The 20,807-nt window shown below is 50.1% G+C and overlaps 1 protein-coding gene across 2 annotated transcripts in view; it reads left to right on the top strand.

Annotated features, from left to right (window-relative positions):
• The window catches only part of LOC148837226 (dedicator of cytokinesis protein 2-like), a 282,886-nt gene that overhangs the window by 25,212 nt on the left and 236,867 nt on the right, over positions 1 to 20,807 (top strand). For both annotated transcript variants that reach the window (XM_088911625.1, XM_088911624.1), the window contains 9 exons: positions 1,981 to 2,062; positions 3,295 to 3,430; positions 12,517 to 12,592; positions 12,799 to 12,878; positions 13,940 to 14,065; positions 15,276 to 15,400; positions 16,212 to 16,310; positions 16,777 to 16,849; positions 19,126 to 19,229. In XM_088911625.1, the coding sequence (XP_088767751.1) occupies positions 1,981 to 2,062; positions 3,295 to 3,430; positions 12,517 to 12,592; positions 12,799 to 12,878; positions 13,940 to 14,065; positions 15,276 to 15,400; positions 16,212 to 16,310; positions 16,777 to 16,849; positions 19,126 to 19,229 (901 nt within the window). The remainder of the gene's footprint in view (positions 1 to 1,980; positions 2,063 to 3,294; positions 3,431 to 12,516; positions 12,593 to 12,798; positions 12,879 to 13,939; positions 14,066 to 15,275; positions 15,401 to 16,211; positions 16,311 to 16,776; positions 16,850 to 19,125; positions 19,230 to 20,807) is intronic.

Below are 20,807 nucleotides of genomic sequence, written 5' to 3'. Positions count from 1 at the left end.
TGCTAATTCATTGATATAGATATTGAACAGTGTTGGGCTCAGGCTGCAGCCCTGTCTCACCCCGCGGCCTTGGGTGAAGAATTTAGTCCTTTTGTTTCCAATTTTCACTGCACATTTGCTCTCTGAATACATTGATTTAATTATGTCGTACACTTTGCCCCCTATGCCACTTTGGAGTAGTTTATAAAACAATCTCTCATGCCAAATCGAGTCAAATGCTTTTTTGAAATCGACAAAGCAGGCAAAATTTTTTCCTTTGTGTTTTTGGTGGACGTGTTTGTCTATCAGTGTGTGTAGGGTGTAAATGTGATCAGATGTGCGGTGATCTGGCAAGAAGCCAATCTGACTTTTACTCAGGACATTGTGTTCGGTAAGGAAGGCCAGTATTCGTGTATTTAGGATACTGCAGAATACCTTCCTCAGGTTACTGTTCACACAGATGCCCCGGTAGTTGTTGGGATCGAGTTTATCTCCACTCTTATAGATGGGCGTGATCAGTCCTTGGTTCCAGGCCTCGGGGAAACATCCAGCTGTCATGATGAGATTGAGGAGTTTGAGCAGGGCTTGTTGCAACTTTGGGCTGCTGTGTCTCAGCATCTCATTTATGACACCATCATGGCCACAGGCTTTGCGTGGGTGATGTGGGTGATGTCCATGAGATCTACACTCTCTCTCACTCTTACTCTCTCTCTGTGGGTGTTGTCCATGAGATCAACACTCTCTCTCACTCTTACCCTCTCTCTGTGGGTGTTGTCCATGAGATCTACACTCTCTCTCACTCTTACACTCAGTTCAATTCAATTCAATTCAATTCAAGGTGCTTTATTAGCATGACCGATGGGTACAATCAGTGTTGCCAAAGCAAATAAAAATAATAAAATTAACATGGAACAAAACACAAAATAAAAGTAAAATAAAATCTACAGACCTATTACAGACATTTACAACAGAGACATGTCATAAAATATTTACATATACTGTAAACATATTGAGCATTATTGAGAGACAGGCTCACTGTCTGTTCCTCAGGCTGGGACAGGAGATCACACACTGTATTATTATTATTATTGAGAGACAGGCTCACTGTCTGTTTCTCAGGCTGGTCTCAGGAGATCACATACTGGGCTGCCAGTTCAACTGAGTTCCCTCCTCCCTCTCCCAGTAGGATTGGGACCCATTGTGATTCTGGCAGGTGTGGGAACTCTGGGACTAGATTTTTGAATTTCGGGAAGAATGTTTCTCTAATCCCAGAGTATCTGTCACAGTGCAGAAGGAAGTGCACCTGTCTCTATTTCTCCCTGCTGGCAGTGGGAGCACATCCTGTCCTCTCTGGGCAGCCAGGTCTGCCTGTGTCGCCCTGTTTCTATGGCCAGGCTGTGGTCACTGAGCCTGTACTTCCTCAGGGTCTGTTTCTTTTTGCTGTTTCTTATCTTGGTCAAATATTCGGCTAGTGTGTATTGTCTGTTTAGGGTTCTGTAGCATTCCAGTTTATGTTGTGTTTGTATGTGTGTGTCCCAGTGTGTGAGATATTGCTGTTTGATCTGTGCTGTGATCTGCTTGAGTCTGAGTTGTGGTGCTCTAGCAGTGCTGTCCTGAGGCTGGCTGGTGTCGGTGAGCCTCAGGACCAGCTGGCTCAGGGGGCTCTGTTTTGTTCAGCTCTTGGCTCAGCAGGGCTTTGTGGTAGGTGCACTCTCTCTGTGGGTGTTGTCCATGAGATCTACACTCTGTTGCTCTCTGGACACTATATGCTCTGTCTGTTCTCCCTGATTCACTCCATGATGTTACTCTGTTAGTGCTCTTGCTCAGAGTGTTCAGCAGCCTGGACACTGAGGACTGCTCCTCACACAGCACCAACAGGGTGGTGTGCAGCGGGGCTTTCTCTTGGGGCTCAGGCTGACACCATCTCTGAATCCTGCTGCTGGGTCTGGAGCCTGGCTCAGGTGGGGCAGCTGATTGTCGCTTTGCTCTGTCTTGCTGCAGCGAAAACTTCCTCATCCGCTGGGCCAGCACCGGCCTTCCGAAGGAGATCGAGAAGCTCAACAACCTGAAGGTCATCTTCACGGTGAGCCCCGCCGGGGCTGCTGTCCCTGTGGGTGGACGTGTCCAGGCCCTGGCTCAAGATCACCTCTCTGGGCTCCACATGCTAGGCCTGGCTGTGCTGCAGCACAAATGTTTGTCCAGATTTTGAACTTCAGATACACTGAATTTCATTGCCCAAGCCATCACTATATGAAAGAGGCCTGTTTCAGTGTGTTACAGTGAGTCAGTGTGTCATAGTGAATCAGTATGTCAGTGTGTTACAGTGTTTCTGTATTGCAGTGTGTTACTGTGAGTCAGTGTGTCAGTGTGTTACTCTGTTTCTGTATCGCAATGTGTCAGTGTGTTACTGTGAGTCAGTGTGTCAGTTTGTTACAGTGTATCAGTGTGTTACTGTATCGCAGTGTGTCAGTGTGTTACAGTGTTTCTGTATTACAGTGTGTATCAGCGTGTTAGTGTGAGTCAGTGTGTTACAGTGTTTCTGTATTACAGTGTGTGTCAGTGTGTTACTGTATCGCAGTGTGTCAGTGTGTTACAGTGTTTCTGTATTACAGTGTGTATCAGCGTGTTAGTGTGAGTGTGTTACAATGTTTCTGTATTACAGTGTGTATCAGCGTGTTAGTGTGAGTCAGTGTGTTACAGTGTTTCTGTATTACAGTGTGTGTCAGCGTGTTAGTGTGAGTCAGTGTGTTACAGTGTTTCTGTATTACAGTGTGTGTCAGCGTGTTAGTGTGAGTCAGTGTGTTACAGTGTTTCTGTATTACAGTGTGTGTCAGCGTGTTAGTGTGAGTCAGTGTGTTACAGTGTTTCTGTATTACAGTGTGTGTCAGTGTGTTACTGTATCGCAGTGTGTCAGTGTGTTACAGTGTTTCTGTATTACAGTGTGTGTCAGCGTGTTAGTGTGAGTCAGTGTGTTACAGTGTTTCTGTATTACAGTGTGTGTCAGCGTGTTAGTGTGAGTCAGTGTGTTACAGTGTTTCTGTATTACAGTGTGTGTCAGTGTGTTACTGTATCGCAGTGTGTCAGTGTGTTACAGTGTTTCTGTATTACAGTGTGTGTCAGCGTGTTAGTGTGAGTCAGTGTGTTACAGTGTTTCTGTATTACAGTGTGTGTCAGTGTGTTACTGTATCGCAGTGTGTCAGTGTGTTACAGTGTTTCTGTATTACAGTGTGTGTCAGTGTGTTAGTGTGAGTCAGTGTGTTACTGGTGACAGCTGGAGTTTCTGTGAGTCAGTGACGTCTGCGTCTGTCCCCGCAGGACCTGGGGACGCGTGATCTGAGCCGGGAGCGGGTGCTGCTGGTGTGTCAGATTGTGCGCGTTGGCCGTATGGACCTGAAGGAGACCAACCCGCGCAAGGCCACGCTGGGGCTGCGGCGCCCCCTAGGGGTATCAGGTCAGGCACCACCCCCTCTGCTGCTGAACGCTGGTGTCTTTCTGTGCTTGTTTCTTTTCTCTCGAATGGCCGTGATCAGCCTCTGCCTCTGCTCTGCCCCTCACCTCTCTCCTCGCCCACGGACGCTCAGCACGCTCAGTCCCCTTCAGTCAGGGGGGGCTTTGTTTGGGGGTCTCCAAGGATATCAGTGAAATCGAGAGCAGAGCAGACTCGTGGACTAACACCAGCAAACTGCTGGCCATGATAGGGTATACAGTTTTCTGTGCTTGAATAGATCAGTGATCAGCTAAGACATTTAGATTAACGTGACAATTCTGGTCACCGCCTTACAGAAAAGATAGTTGTGCTCTGGAATCGGTCCAGAGAAGAATGGCGTGAAGCATCACCAGGCCCAGAGGAACAGCACCTCTATCGCCTGTGAACAGGGGACTGAGCGATTAATGGAAATGCTCACTGGCGCTGATCAGCTGAGCCCACTGGGCTTCAGAGTCAATATTGGACCATAAACCAGAGGACACAAGAGGAAACTCCATAGGAGTGCATGTAAGAGTACTGTGTGTCCGTAGCGTTTTAAATTCTGCACTTGTTAGCCTTCCCCACAGTGGTGAGAAAATGAAAATGAGTCGATACACACTTCTGTTTTTCACCAACACTGCATCAGTTTCCCATTTTCTATTTATAGTTTGTTTTTGCTACCTCTGTGTAACTGTCTTCACTGTCTACTTGAAACATCCGCTGCCAGGTGTTTGCAATCTTGAATTTTATCCAAATCTCTGAATTTTCTGTGCCGCTTCTAGAGTTTGCTAATCCTCTCGTTTTTTTTCACCTGTGAATGTCACTGCTTTACTGACTACAGATTGGACAAGACCCTTCTCATGACCAGCACTGTTAATCCTTATTCCTACCTTACTCTAGAGCCCATTCATAAAATAAGAATATGCTAAAGAATTGCAGGTGGAACAAGTGTTGCAGATAAACAAAAAAAAAATTGCACTTTGAAACTGTTGAAAAACTCTGAAACATTCCCTATTGAATACATCAGGCAGGTCATATTTTAAAACCTCTTTCCAAAAAGGAATTTGTCCCTGTTCGTATATTGCCCACCGAGTAACAGGCTGTGCATTTCACTTCCTGTGCTGGACTTATGTCTCCCCTGAATGTCCAACAGTGCAGCACCAGTCAAGCAATGAACAGGTGATCACATGTGGAACAGGCAAGATGCACTCTGGAATCTGATGCCTTGGGATTCATCAGTCAGTGTGTGTAGCTTTTGTGATTGTCCTCAGACCCCTGTGTGTCTCCACTCTCCAGTGCTCGTCAGCACTGCTGTGTCTCCTGGAGCTCCTCTCCTCTCTGTGATACACCCCTGTGTGTCTCCACTCTCCAGTGCTCATCAGCACTGTTGTGTCTCCTGGAGCTCCTCTCCTCTCTGTGATACACCCCTGTGTGTCTCCACTCTCCAGTGCTCGTCAGCACTGCTGTGTCTCCTGGAGCTCCTCTCTGTGACAGTCCTCAGACTCCTGCGTGTCTCCACTCTCCAGTGCTTGTCAGCACTGCTGTGTCTTCAGGGTCTGTGATAGTCCTCAGACTCCTGTGTGTCTCCGCTCTCCAGTGCTCGTCAGCACTGCTGTGTCTCCTGGAGCTCCTCTCTGTGATAGTCCTCAGACTCCTGCATGTCTCCACTCTCCAGTGCTCGTCAGCACTGCTGTGTCTCCAGGGTCTGTGATAGTCCTCAGACTCCTGCGTGTCTCCACTCTCCAGTGCTTGTCAGCACTGCTGTGTCTTCAGGGTCTGTGATAGTCCTCAGACTCCTGTGTGTCTCCACTCTCCAGTTCTCGTCAGCACTGCTGTGTCTCCTGGAGCTCCTCTCTGTGATAGTCCTCAGACTCCTGCGTGTCTCCACTCTCCAGTGCTCGTCAGCACTGCTGTGTCTCCTGGAGCTCCTCTCTGTGATAGTCCTCAGACTCCTGTGTGTCTCCACTCTCCAGTGCTCGTCAGCACTGCTGTGTCTCCAGGGTCTGTGATAGTCCTCAGACTCCTGCGTGTCTCCACTCTCCAGTGCTCGTCAGCACTGCTGTGTCTCCTGGAGCTCCTCTCTGTGATAGTCCTCAGACTCCTGCGTGTCTCCACTCTCCAGTGCTCGTGAGCAGTGACAATTCTCCCCATGGAAAGATTTAACTGTGGCCCATAAGCACATCTCAAGCTATAGGAAGTGTGATTTTAAGGAAAGCAAGCAGAATATAACTGTTCAGACAGGAAACTGTTAAGATTGGATTGTGTATCAACAGGTAGAACACAGTGAATTCTCATATCAGGGTCAGGAAATAATCTGGAAGCTCTGGTATCTTGGGACTATCATCTATAAACAGCTATGTTGTCTTATAAATCTTATCTAGAGCTCCTGACCGTTAGATACGATCTAAGTAGTAGAAACACTGTGCTCTACAGACTCCTGCATACAGATGGAAATAGATGTGATTATATAATCTGTGTCCTTTTAATTTTTTTATGCAATCAGTCATTGAGCAATCAGTTAACACATAAATCAATAAGCATTCCCATGTGGGGAGTGTAGTTAGAGCAATATGGAGTTTACAACTCTTGAGTATGGCCAAGCATCCCTGTAATAAGAATACATTTTGACAAATTAGGCTTTTGATAGACCATTAATATTCTATGAGCTAAAAGAGATTGAACGGTGAAAAGTCAACACACATTCATCTCTACTGGAAAAATCAGCTTCACTTTCACTAGATCTGTGCACAATTGAAAAACACATTTGATTTTCACAGTGCTGTTTATCCCTTACGTGTAGCCTTTTAATTAAGAGATACATTATTAATGTTGTTTGTCACTAGGTGCTGACTAATTAATGTGTTGGATTGCAGAGGTGTGATGAGAATAATTAGGAGACCCCTTGATGAGGGCAGATGAACAGCTTTGATAGTTGTGAGAGACAGTCTCTGTCTCACTTCCCAACACAGTGTCTGTCTGTTATCAGAGTCAGGAAACAGAGAAACTATTTGTGCCTGAAAAGTGTTTAAGAATAATATCGGGAAGGTGTCAGATGAGAGGGGAGCATTTGGCCCAGCTAACTCATTTGTTTATTTTGTGTATCTGAAGATATATCCGAAGATCCAGCCAGCTGTTTCTTGACAGACTCCAGGGTGTCGCCCTGTGCAGTGTATCCCAGGCTCCCTCAACCCTTTGCATGACCGTGTGTCTCCTGTTCTCAGTTTTAAATGCACTTCCCTGTACTTTCCACCGGTGGTCTCTGGCTCGTGTGTCACTGCTGATTATGAAGAGGTTGGAATGACTATCACTGAACACTTGGATCAGGTCCCCTGGTAGTCTGGTAATTTGCACAAGACAAAACATTTCAGTTTTTTGCTTGTCAGTGTGGGATGTTACTAGGACACTGGAATAAAGTCGGACTAGTAGTAGGAAAGTACACAAGAGGAGAATATAATTCATTATTATATTAGCAGCTTATTGATCTGAGATTCGCATTATCTACACTGCCTCCCTCTCTCTGCTCTAACCACTGGCCAACACTGCCTCCCTCTCTCTGCTCTACCCACTGGCCCACACTGCCTCCCTCTCTCTGGGCTCTACCCACTGGCCCACACTGCCTCCCTCTCTCTGGGCTCTACCCACTGGCCCACACTGCCTCCCTCTCTCTGGGCTCTACCCACTGGCCCACACTGCCTCCCTCTCTCTGGGCTCTAACCACTGGCCCACACTGCCTCCCTCTCTCTGGGCTCTACCCACTGGCCCACACTGCCTCCCTCTCTCTGGGCTCTACCCACTGGCCCACACCGCCTCCCTCTCTCTGGGCTCTACCCACTGGCCCACGCTGCCTCCCTCTCTCTGGGCTCTACCCACTGGCCCACACTGCCTCCCTCTCTCTCGGCTCTAACATCTAGGCCCCTTTGTTTCTCTAGCAGTCTCTCACCTCCACTTCTGGTCTGCCTCTGCACCTCCCTCTCACTTTGTCCCTCAAGTACAACAAATTAATTTGCGGGGTGAATCTTGTTTTTTACAACCAGAAAAAAAAAGTTTGTATTCTGTCAAAATGTATCTTCCTTTTAAAGGTTACTGGTAGACGTGCAGCCCGCGGTGCACTGTGTGCTCAGAATTTTGCATGTCCTACGGTAATCCACTCGAAATCTGCCTGTTAAGAAAGGCTTTGATCTGCAGCTGTCGGCTGCTGTGTGTGTGTGCACGAGGAGTGAAGTCTGAATCGAGAGAGCAGACGTGCTGTGATTCAGCCTCTGCCTAATCAATACATCCTTTAATCAAGACATTCCAAACCAAACTAGCTGGGAGATTTTAAGCTGTTACTGTGCAATAAGCTCATTAACTGCACGTCAAAGATTAGACCTTTGAGCTTTGGACTGAAAAACCAGGGTTTTCAGAGTTCAGGTCCTGTAGCAACATTATTGTTTCCATGTTTGTCTTCTTTCTCCTCTCCTCCTGTGAAGACGGTCTTGTGATTTCACAGCCAGCTTTGCTGTTCCTTCAAGGACCGAACAGCGATGCCGCTGGCATACTAAAAAGAACTTGAACACAGAAGCGCGGCTCATATTCCAGGAGAGAGCGATCAGGCTCCCGTCTCGGCCGCCTGCTGGCATTAACACACGGTTCACGTGCCTCAGGTCTCACTGCACCCAGAGTGGGGTCTTTGACATTGTAATCACAGCTATCATCTGGCTCAAGAGCGATCAGAGAGCTTGTGAAGGGAGCAATAAGTGTGTCCCTGCCCTCTTGTCCTAGTGTGTGCCGAATCTGTGAGGCGTAGGACACAGCAGGACACAGCAGCTCCCTGCAGGGACACAGAGTGGCACCGGGGTGCTGGGAACTTCTAAAGCCAAGCTGGAGGAGTCCAGGACAGGACAGAGCCACCTGCAGAGACAGCTGTCAGACTGGAGCAGACTGCTGGCTGGCCTTGTGCCTTGTGCCTTGTGTGTAAGGCAGCTATGATGTCATGATATGGGAAGAGTGGACGAGTCTGTTCTGGGGCTGTGGAATCATCAGTTTTAATCGGGCACCTCTATGTTGTGCCAGGCTCTGCGGTGCGGCCCAGATAGTCCATGAGGGTGGGCCCCAGGGGTGGTCCCACAGCAATGAGAGGTCTCTCTTCTTGCCCTTCCTTCGCCCCCTCCTCCTGCTCCTGTCCATCGCCCCCCTCACTCAGCTGGCCGTGAAGAAGACACAGAGCCGCTCTTGGGCGGGGGGTGAAGGCCGTGTCTTTTCTGAGCCTCAGGGGTCAGAGGTGCTGTGTGGGCGCCAGTCCAGGGACCTGCACACCAGGAGCGCAGCGGTGCTCTGATCACCCGGCGGCCCCTTTGATCGATGCTCATATTTCTGGCCAGGAGCAGCAGAGGGACCTGCTCCTGTGTTATTAAAATGCATGGCCGGCGGCCCTCTGTTCAGAAGCAGCTAGTTAAGGAGCTGTAATGAAAGCCCAGGAGCTGCTTCCCTTTTCGTTCGCTCATACATAAATAAATGACACATTACAGACTGAAGGGGAAGGAAAGCCGCGCGGCTCTGGAGCCGAGACGCTGATGAATAAGGAGCTGTGGCGCCGGCCTGCGCACAGGCCTGGGAGGAGTAATAGGTGTCATCCATCAAGGCTGGGACGATGGGTTTTCCAGGGCTGTCAGGGTCTCCATCAATCTGCTTGTGACCCCAGACGTTCTTCACAGCACTGCTGTCACTCTGAGCACACTGCAGCGCACTGCTCTCAATCTCCTGCTGCCAGGAGAACCTGGGCACCGCCACACTGGGCAAAACATGTCTCTGTCCTCAGACCTGGACTCACTGTGTCTCTACTGGTCTTAGATCTAGACTCACTGCATCTCTGCTGGACTCTCTGTGTCTCTACTGGTCTTAGATCTGGACTCATTGTGTTTCTACTGGTCTCACTGTGTCTCTACTGGTCTTAGATCTGGACTCTCTGTGTCTGTACTGGACTCACTGTGTTTCTACTGGTCTTAGATCTGCACTCTCTGTGTCTCTATTGGTCTCACTGTGTCTCTACTGGTCTTAGATCTGAACTCTCTGTGTCACTACTGGACTCACTGTGTCTCTACTGGTCTTAGATCTGGACTCTCTTTGTCTCTACTGGACTCACTGTCTCTACTGGTCTCACTGTGTCTCTACTGGTCTTAGATCTGGACTCTCTGTGTCTCTACTGGTCTCACCGTGTCTCTACTGGACTCACTGTGTCTCTACTGGTCTTAGATCTGGTCTCTCTGTGTCTCTACTGGACTCACTGTCTCTACTGGTCTCACTGTGTCTCTACTGGACTTAGATCTGGACTCTCTGTGTCTGTACTGGACTCACTGTGTCTCTACTGGTCTTAGATCTGGACTCTCTGTGTCTCTACTGGACTCACTGTCTCTACTGGTCTCACTGTGTCTCTACTGGTCTTAGATCTGGACTCTCTGTGTCTCTACTGGTCTCACCGTGTCTCTACTGGACTCACTGTGTCTCTACTGGTCTTAGATCTGGTCTCTCTGTGTCTCTACTGGACTCCCCGTGTCTCTACTGGTCTCACTGTGTCTCTACTGGTCTTAGATCTGGACTCTCTGTGTCTCTATTGGTCTCACTGTGTCTCTACTGGTCTTAGATCTGGAATCTCTGTCTCTACTGAACTCACTGTCTCTACTGGTCTCACTGTATCTCTACTGGACTCACCGTGTCTCTACTGGTCTTAGATCTGGACTCTATGTGTCTCTACTGGACTCACTGTGTCTCTACTGGTCTTAGATCTGGACTCTCTGTGTCTCTACTGGACTCACCATGTCTCTACTGGTCTCACAGTGTCTATACTGGACTCACTGCATCTCTACTGGTCTCACTGTGTCTGTACTGGTCTTAGATCTGGAATCTCTGTGTCTCTACTGGACTCACCGTGTCTCTACTGGTCTCACTGTGCCTCTACTGGTCTCACTGTGTCTATACTGGACTCACTGTGTCTGTACTGGTCTTAGATCTGGACTCTCTGTGTCTCTACTGGTCTCACTGTCTCTACTGGTCTCACTGTGTCTCTACTGGTCTTAGATCTGGAATCTCTGTGTCTCTACTGGACTCACTGTCTCTACTGGTCTCACTGTGTCTCTACTGGTCTTAGATCTGGAATCTCTGTGTCTCTACTGGACTCACTGTCTCTACTGGTCTCACTGTGTCTCTACTGGACTTAGATCTGGACTCTCTGTGTCTGTACTGGACTCACTGTGTCTCTACTGGTCTTAGATCTGGACTCTCTGTGTCTCTACTGGACTCACTGTGTCTCTACTGGTCTTAGATCTGGACTCTCTGTGTCTCTACTGGACTCACTGTCTCTACTGGTCTCACTGTGTCTCTACTTGACTCACTGTGTCTCTACTGGTCTTAGATCTGGACTCTCTGTGTCTCTACTGGACTCACTGTGTCTCTACTGGTCTTAGATCTGGACTCACTGTCTCTACTGGTCTCACTGTGTCTCTACTGGTCTTAGATCTGGACTCTCTGTGTCTCTACTGGACTCACCGTGTCTCTACTGGTCTCACTGTGCCTCTACTGGTCTCACTGTGTCTATACTGGACTCACTGTGTCTGTACTGGTCTTAGATCTGGACTCTCTGTGTCTCTACTGGTCTCACTGTCTCTACTGGTCTCACTGTGTCTCTACTGGTCTTAGATCTGGAATCTCTGTGTCTCTACTGGACTCACTGTCTCTACTGGTCTCACTGTGTCTCTACTGGTCTTAGATCTGGAATCTCTGTGTCTCTACTGGACTCACTGTCTCTACTGGTCTCACTGTGTCTCTACTGGACTTAGATCTGGACTCTGTGTGTCTGTACTGGACTCACTGTGTCTGTACTGGTCTTAGATCTGGACTCTCTGTGTCTCTACTGGACTCACTGTGTCTCTACTGGTCTTAGATCTGGACTCTCTGTGTCTCTACTGGACTCACTGTCTCTACTGGTCTCACTGTGTCTCTACTGGACTCACTGTGTCTCTACTGGTCTTAGATCTGGACTCTCTGTGTCTCTACTGGACTCACTGTGTCTCTACTGGTCTTAGATCTGGACTCACTGTCTCTACTGGTCTCACTGTGTCTCTACTGGTCTTAGATCTGGACTCTCTGTGTCTCTACTGGACTCACTGTCTCTACTGGTCTCACTGTGTCTCTACTGGTCTTAGATCTGGGCTCTCTGTGTCTCTACTGGACTCACTGTGTCTCTACTGGTCTTAGATCTGGACTCTCTGTGTCTCTACTGGACTCACCGTGTCTCTACTGGTCTTAGATCTGGACTCTGTGTCTCTACTGGACTCACTGTGTCTCTACTGGACTCTCTGTGTCTCTTCTGGTCTTCGATCTGGACTCTCTGTGTCTCTACTGGTCTTAGATCTGGACCCACTGTTTCTCTATCTTGCTGTAGACCTAGGATATTTATATTTTCTGAAAATGTAAAAAATTAAATGTCAGTCTAAATGAAATGCTGGACAAGCTCTTTGTTTATGCCTCTGTGTTCAACAAACAAAGTCATCCTACTGATGATGGAGTAGATCCGTAGATCATGACCAAAATAAATTCTTTATGTCCACAATCATCTGTTGTCTGATGTTCTGAGTTCTCTGATCCTCTGATCCTAACTGCAGAATATCCAGATCAGTTTCTGCATTCCTCTGGAAAATGAAAGCTGCCTTATTCCTGGCACATACCGTAGCTTAATACACTTCTGTGAGTGCGTGTCTCCCTGAACAAGACAAAGCCTGTTGTATCTCCTGTTAATCGCTAATCTTCAGAAATCCGTTTCCACTAGACAGCTGTGCTGCGGTGGGATTTGCTGGTGTCATGGACATGCGCTGCGTCTGCCGTCTGGCAGGTGTCTCAGTCATTCCCACAGAGATGGGGGATTGATTCTGCCCCAGTGTCATGTCGAGCCTGCGGCTGGCCTGCGTCTGGGATGCGGGAGCACGGGCGAGGGATTTCTCCGGCTTTGCCGGCGCGTGCTCCTGCATGTGATCCCAGCGCAGGGCTCGTGCTGGCCAGAGGGGGGCGCTGTCGGCCTGAACCCTGTGTCTGTCTTGCAGTGATGGACGTGACAGACATCCTCAAGGGGAAGGTGGAGAGTGACGAGGAGAAGCAGCACTTCATCCCTTTCCTGCAGTGAGTGGTCACCAGGGTACCGCATGTGTCACGGCCATGTGTGTTACTGGGTGTGTGTGCTACTGTGTGTGTGTGTTACTGGGTGTGTGTGTCACGGCCTTGTGTGTTACTGTGTGTGTCACCACCTGTGTGTGTGTGTCACTGTGTAGGTGACCCTGGGGCAGCTCCTCTGACCTCCCCTCTCTCCCTGTTTCTGTGTCTCCCAGAGTGTCGGCTGAGAATGATTTCCTTCATGGTCTGATCAGGAAGGGGACAGAGGCCAAGGAGATCAACCACAAGGGCCAAGGTGGAGCTCAGAGTGTGCAGCAGCGAGACTCCAGGACATGGGCGTCTCTGTCTGTCTCTCCCGAACTACATCTTCTGCCACCTTCCCATTTTCTCTCTCTGCCTTTACACATCCTCATAAAGTTCTTCCTTTGCCGTTCTTGTGCATTTTTCCTCATTTCTCTCCTCATTCTTCTGTTCTTCAGCTGTGCCTTTTCCTCCTCCTCCCTCCCCGCCTCTCTGTCTCTGCTCTCTGCAGTCCCTGCTCTGCCTGCCTCCCAGCCCGTTGCTGTGCTCAGCGGAGTGTGAAGCGATAGCAGGAACCAGATGTCAGGTATTGACAAGCTGTACCTGGGCGCCCTGTAATTAGAAAATAATAGAGATAAATGTCAGAACTCCCTGCCGCTGTAATCACTCACTCATCCTCTTCCAACAGCTACAAAACGGAAAGGCAGAGATTTAGGGTGCCGTTCCTGCTCCAGATGTTTTCTTTGGCAGAGCTTTCTTCCCGGCACAAGGGATACGTGACGAGGATTTGAGTATTTCTGCAGAAAACAGCTCTGCAAGAGAAAGGCTTTAGTGACAGGGCACTGGCCCGAACCCTGTGCTGTGTGGCAGGGCGTGCTGGGGTGCAGTCTTGTAGGGGTTTGGGGGCTCTCTGCGTGCTGTGGGAGCCCCAGGGGGTCGAAAAGGTCAGTTTCCAGGTAAAGGGCAAGCTCGGGTGACAGAAGGCCCAGGCGATCACTTTGCTCTCCAGGAATGGAGCTGGACTCCCCTGATTCGCAGCTGAGCACTGTGAGCACTGTGAGCACTCTGAGCACTGATCGCATCATGGGATCCCCACACAGAGGGAGAACTGAGTGTTGGTACCAGCACCACCCACTAGCCAGTAAGAAGAGTGAAGCCCATCTGTCGAGGAGGCACAGGCCCAGAGTCTTTATACTGTACCAGCGCCCCCCACTGGTCAGTAAGAGGAGTGGCACCAGGCCATGCCCACGAGAGGCGATCATGCTCTCGTCTGCAGTGCGCTGTGCCCCACCGGTGGACCTGCCCCCTCACTGCGGGGTGTGTGTGCTGTTGCAGGGCTGTGGGTGTCCCTCAGGATGCTGGAGGGGGACGTGCAGCAGGCCCGGAAGGAGCACCCCCACCTGGTGGACAGGAACACAGTGACGGCACGCAAGATGGGCTTCCCAGAGATCATCCTGCCAGGTGAGACAGACCGAGACGCTGTGTGCAAGCAGGGGCTGGCGTTCGTGTCAGTGCAGAGCCCTGGTCATATTCCCCCCGCCTTCGCAAATATGACCATGGCATGAATATGATTGCGATGTTCTTAAATTGCTGTCCTCTGAGGTGTTCTGAAGGAGTCTGTCCGCACTTTACTGTATAAAAGGTTTTTACTCCGAGAAAGCAGCTCTCCCAGGACGCTGTCACTCAGCGGTGATGGTGATCGCTGTCATCACTAGCGTCCCTCTGGTGGGGCCCCTGGGTCGCTCCTCCTCACAGTTGGTGAAGCAGAACGTGACACAGCACCAGCTGCAGAAGTGTAGCACGTTTCGCAGCGCGAGGTGCCACAGGATATGTCAGTGTTGCTCCAGCTCTGGACAGTGCAGAGCAGTTTGATGGTCTGTGGGAGTCAGACAGGAGGAGCAACTCAGCACAGCGCATGATTGCTTACTTACATTCCAGGCCTGCGATACACTTCAGAATGATTATTTACACTCGCTGCCGCGCCAGACCGCTGCAGGCGTCCCCGCAGATGAATGAGATGTCGCCTTTCTCCCTGATCCGTGATTCAGCCCTCGGCTCAGGCAGTGCTAGGAAATCATAATCATCTTATCAGGGATTCTGCTCCCTTTCACGCCCGAGAGACAGGTTTGGAAGAGAGTAATGGATGGGAAATAGCAGGCCGTTGCCACAATGGGCTCGTCCGAGAGGAGACTGGAAATCTCTGTGCAATCCGGGCCGCTGGTAGGCAAGGCAGTGCAGCATCAGAGCAGAGTTCTGAGGTGTCCTCAGAGAGAGCACAGATGTCCAGACACTCCTGGAGCAGCCTGGCAGTGGGGGCTGGATGTTTTCAGACACACCTGGAAACCAGTCTGCTGTAAACAAGGGGAACTGTGAATTCAGTTATTATGATAAAGAATGGTAATATACTAAATCTAATACCAACACGCATTTGTAGATAAAACATTGTTCATTTGAAGTAAATTATTCATTTGAAAAGCTACATATCATTGCACATCATGGTCAGTGCTGTTATGGGACACTTGTCAGTGCTGACCCATCGTGGTCAGGCCTGTGACGAGACAGTGGTCAGCACTGACCCATCGTGGTCATAGCTGTGATGGGACACTGGTCAATGTTGACCCATTGTGTGATGGGACACTGGTCAGCACTGACCTCTTGACTGCTGTTCCAGGCGATGTCAGGAATGACATCTACGTGACCCTGCTGGAGGGGGAGTTCGACAAGGGCAACAAGAGCACGCAGAAGAACGTGGAGGTGACCCTGGTGGTGTGCAATGAGGACGGCGAGGTGGTGCCGGTGAGGTCACAGCGCTACTGACACAGCGCCTCAGTTACTGAGACAGCACCCAGAGTCACAGTCTCTCCTGTTACTACTGTAGTGTCTCTGGCTCTGGCCATCCCTGGTCTCTGTGGCTGTGTTTGTCTCTGGTCTCTCTTACTCCTGTGTCTCTGGCTGTGTCTGTCTCTGGTCTCTCTGACTCCTGTGTCTCTGGCAGTGTCTGTCTCTGGTCTCTCTGGCTCCTGTGTCTCTGACTGTGTCTGTCTCTGGTCTCTCTGGCTCCTGTGTCTCCTGTGTCTCCTATGTCTCTGGCTGTGTCTGTCTCTGGCTCCTGTGTCTCTGGCTGTGTCTGTCTCTGGTCTCTCTGGCTCCCGTGACTCTGGCTGTGTCTGTCTCTGGTCTCTCTGGTTCCTGTGACTCTGTCTGTGTCTGTCTCTGGTCTATCTCTAAAGCACCACTTCCTTTTTTTTTCGTGGATAAAGTGCATCCAGTGGTGAAGACACCCCTCACTTCCATCCTCTGAGTGAAGCAGTCCAAATCAAGGTGTGCTTCAAGTGAAGGCCCTTTGCAGGAGCAGGGCTCGTTCTGTTTAACAAGTGTTTAACAAAGTGCGGGTGTAGGAGTCCCCTGGGCAGGGATGTGCCCAGCAATCCCGGGACCAGCCAGTGACCACGCTACATTCAGCAACGCCTACAGGGGCTTGAACCCATGACCCTGAGTCCACCTGCCCCTGCACTGCCAGGGTTAGCGCTGTCCCTATGCAGCCGTGGCAGTCGTGGGTGTGAACGGGCGTGACCTGCCTTAGCTCAGGACACCCCTGTCTCCGCAGAATGCCATCAGCCTGGGCGCGGGGGACCCCAGGGTCAGCGAGTACTGCTCGGTGGTCTACTACCAGCAGAGACACCAGCACTGGATGGAGACTGTCAAGGTGAGGCACACAGACACCTCCGGAATCTCTGCAACACAGGCGGGTCCCCAGGGGACAAAAGTCATTACATTCTTAACTTAATTGAATTTTTATTATTAATTCATTTTCTCAGTTGCTTCTCTCCTACGTGACCTACAGAGATTGCAGTTAATGATGTTTGCATTGCTAATGCCTGAAGCCTGGGCTACTGCTGCAGGCTTAATGTGGGGGAGCAGGGCCACACCTCCACTCCCTTCATCACAGTCAAACTCCTGAGCATGAGGAGTCACAATCACCCTCCTCTGTCAGCATGAGGGATCACAGTCACCTGCCCCAGGAGGGCTGGGCTTCAGACTCAAATGCACAATCTGAGAGTGAACACACTCTCAGATGTCAATGGCTGATGTCAATGCTGTTCTCAGTGCATGGGCTCCAGATTGGCCTGTGTGCTGTGTCTGTGCTGACGTCTCTGTGGTTGCCCTCACAGGTGTCTATCCCCATTGAAGATGTGCAGAAGACTCACCTGCGCTTCACGTTCAAGCACCGCTCCTCCAGCGACAGTGAGTGAGGCCACAGCTCGGCGTGCTCTGGCCCTCTGCATGCAGAAAATTGGCGGCCTTGATGCTGATGTGTTTACTGCATGTGTTGCACAACACTGAACACAAAGCAGGGGGTGCACTAACAGCCCTCAGCAAGTCTAAGATCATGCACATGAAGGGCACTGTTGAGTGTCTGTGTCTGTCTGTTGAATTGGACTGCATGTCTCTTGAGTGTGTGCTGGATTGCATGTCTGTGGAGTGTGTGTGCTGGACTGTGTGTCTGTCTAGTGTGTGTGCTGGACTGCATGTCTGTCTAGCGTGTGTTCTGGACTGTGTGTCTGTCTAGTGTGTGTGCTGGACTGTGTGTCTGTGGAGTGTGTGTGCTGGACTGCATGTCTGTGGAGTGTGTGTGCTGGACTGTGTGTCTGTCTAGTGTGTGTGCTGGACTGCATGTCTGTCTAGCGTGTGTTCTGGACTGTGTGTCTGTCTAGTGTGTGTGCTGGACTGCGTGTCTGTGGAGTGTGTGTGCTGGACTGCGTGTATGTGGAGTGCGTGTGCTGGACTGCGTGTCTGTCTAGTGTGTGTGCTGGACTGTGTGTCTGTCTAGTGTGTGTGCTGGACTGCGTGTCTGTCTAGTGTGTGTGTGCTGGACTGTGTGTCTGTCTAGTGTGTGTGCTGGACTGCGTGTCTGTGGAGTGTGTGTGCTGGACTGCGTGTCTGTCTAGTATGTGTGCTGGACAGTGTGTCTGTGGAGTGTGTGTGCTGGACTGTGTGTCTGTAGAGTGTGCGTGTGCTGGACTATGTGTCTGTAGAGTGTGTGTGTGCTGGACTGTGTATCTGTCTAGTGTGTGTGCTGGACTATGTGTCTGTCTAGTGTGTGTGGAGTGTGTCTGCTGAGTGTGTGTGTGTGGAGTGTGTGTGTGGAGTGTCTGGACTGTGTGTCTTTGGAGTGTGTGTGGAGTGTGTGGAGTGTATGTGTGTCTGGTGAGTGTGTGTGCTGGAGTGTCTGGACTATGTGTCTGGCGAGTGTGCTGGACTGCGTGTCTGTCTAGTGTGTGTGTGGAGTGTGTGTCTGTCTAGTGTGTGTGTGGAGTGTGTCTGTGGAGTGTGTGTGTGTGGAGTGTGTGTGCTGGACTGTGTGTCTGTCTAGTGTGTGTGCTGGACTGCGTGTCTGTCTAGTGTGTGTGTGCTGGACTGTGTGTCTGTCTAGTGTGTGTGCTGGACTGCGTGTCTGTGGAGTGTGTGTGTGGAGTGTGTGTCTGTCTAGTGTGTGTGTGGAGTGTGTCTGTCTTGTGTGTGTGCTGCAGTGTGTGGACTGTGTCTGTCTAGTGTGTGTGTGGAGTGTGTGGACTGTGTGTCTGTGGAGTGTGTGTGTGGAGTGTGTCTGGCGAGTGTGTGTGTGGAGTGTGTGGACTGTGTCTGGCGAGTGTGTGTGTGTGGAGTGTGTGTGGACTGTGTGTCTGGCGAGTGTGTGTGTGGAGTGTGTCTGGCGAGTGTGTCTGTGGAGTGTGTGTGGAGTGTGTGGACTTTGTCTGGCGAGTGTGTGTGTGGAGTGTGTCTGGTGAGTGTGTCTGTGGAGTGTGAATGGAGTGTGTGGACTGTGTCTGGAGAGTGTGTGTGTGGAGTGTGTCTGGCAAGTGTGTGTGTGGAGTGTGTGTGTGGAGTGTGTGGACTTTGTCTGGCGAGTGTGTGTGTTGAGTGTGTCTGGTGAGTGTGTCTGTGGAGTGTGAATGGAGTGTGTGGACTGTGTCTGGAGAGTGTGTGTATGGAGTGTGTGTACTGTGTCTGGCGAGTGTGTGTGGACTGTGTGTCTGGAGAGTGTGTGTGTGGATTGTGTCTGGCGAGTGTGTCTGTGGAGTGTGTGTGGAGTGTGTGGACTGTGTCTGGCGAGTGTGTGTGTGGAGTGTGTGTGTGGACTTTGTCTGGCGAGTGTGTGTGTGGAGTGTGTCTGGTGAGTGTGTCTGTGGAGTGTGTATGGAGTGTGTGGACTGTGTCTGGAGAGTGTGTGTGTGGAGTGTGTGTGGACTGTGTGTCTGGCGAGTGTGTGTGTGGATTGTGTCTGGCGAGTGTGTCTGGCGAGTGTGTGTGGAGTGTGTGGACTTTGTCTGGCGAGTCTTTGTGTGGAGTGTGTGTGTGGAGTGTGTTGACTTTGTCTGGCGAGTGTGTGTGTGGAGTGTGTCTGGCGAGTGTGTGTGTGGAGTGTGTGGACTGTGTCAAGCCAGTGTCCTCGATCTGGATCGTGTTGTTGTCTCGGTGGCTCCGCCCTGCTCTGACCACGCGGCCCTGTTTCCCCTCAGGCAAGGACAAGGGCGAGCGGGTCTTTGCCATGGCCTACGTGCGGCTGCTGCAGAAGGACGGCACCACCCTGCGGGACGGGGAGCACCTGCTCATCCTGTACAAGGTGAGGCTCCGCGCTGCTGCCCTCATGCCCACTGATCTGGACCCCATGGGTCGGTTCCCCTGGTCAGGCAGCAGTTCTCAGTCCTGCTCGTGGGGGACTCCTGTGGCTGCTGGGTATTGTTCCTAATGGAGCCTCAATCCCCAGGACTTGAGCAGGGGGATACCGTATGTTGTCTAGAGGTGAGGATACATCCATCATTTGTCAGCCAGCTTTTGCTCTGGGAAACGGTCCCAGAAACAAGGCACCTGTCCTGGAGGCAGAGGGTGAGAGTGAATACAGACCCTGGGAAAAACAGCAGTTTAGAAACAAATATTCACCCAGCTGGAGCACCTGAAGACTGCGCCTGTGTTTCAGTATTTCTCTAAATGTAACATGGCCTTTTGTGCTCTGTTCAATTCTGAGTGTAGAAAATGAAAATATTCCCATTTCTGTGTTGCTGTCCTGTATAATGGTTGGGGAGTTTGATTTTGACCACACAGATTAGTGGAAACAAATCCTGCTACAGATTCGGAGAACCTCTGAAAAAGAATAGCTGATGCTCTTCAGTCAGGAGAAGGATACAAAACATCTATTAAACAAGTAAAGGTTTATTCCAGGCTGAAAAGAGAAGAAAGGAAACACAACCTTTCGGCTGTTGAGCCTTCTCCAGGAAGTGAACTACATCTATTAAACTACAAATAAAAAGCCTTCAGGACCATGGTGACTGTACTCAGGACCAGTTGTCCTGCCAGGATCTCAAGAGCAACCCAGAAAATCATCCATGGAGTCACAAACCGCCCAGAGTAACACGATCTGCAGAACGACTGAAGAATACACTCTGTCTCTGTCCGGCTTGAACATTTTGGCCATGATGGGAAGTATGTGTGGTGAAAACCAGACACTGGATTCCTATATGACAGCAGGAACTGAAGTGAGATTTTCCTACAAGGAACACTCAAATGTCACAGACTTGAAGAAGCTCTGTCATGAAAAATACAGTAGGCCAAAAATTCCTGAAAGCCGATTCAAGATCCTTCTAAGCAGCTCCAGGAAACCTGGAGCTGCTGCAGTCATGCGTCTCAAGGAGGCAGACCTCAAGTATCATGTACTTACTCATGCAGGGAATTCCCCTGTCGGATTAGTTTATTTAAATCAAATTAAATCTGTATCTGATTGTATTATACACTGTATTGAATCAAGTTATCATTGTCTTTTGTTAGGACCTTCAATAAGCATTGGCTATAACCACATTTCAAGTTGGAGGTTTATTTTTTCTCATCCCTGTAAATATTCTTATTAGCTGTTGAAAAAGAAGTTCAGGGAATCGGCCACCACAGCACAGCTGGGTGGCTTTTTCCTCTTTGGGTGAAAAGCAGCCCTCCTCCACCCTCTGGGTTTAATACACCTGGTGTAGAGTTCGTTTCTTCACTGCAGACGTGCTCGTTTCCTGTCCATAAATATTCGTTTACTTCACTGGGGGCTGGCAGACAGACAGCTGTCCACTGGACAGGAGTTTTGTAAATGCACCCCAGTCTTCATGATGCCTGCTGTTTCCTCAGCTGATGTTTCTTCATTGAATTACTGCCTGAAAAATCAAAA

The sequence above is a fragment of the Atractosteus spatula genome, chromosome 3 (genome assembly GCF_055471065.1).
Source record: "Atractosteus spatula isolate fAtrSpa1 chromosome 3, fAtrSpa1.hap1, whole genome shotgun sequence".
Lineage (NCBI taxonomy): Eukaryota > Metazoa > Chordata > Actinopteri > Semionotiformes > Lepisosteidae > Atractosteus > Atractosteus spatula.
This window is presented reverse-complemented; position numbering and strand designations above follow the sequence as displayed.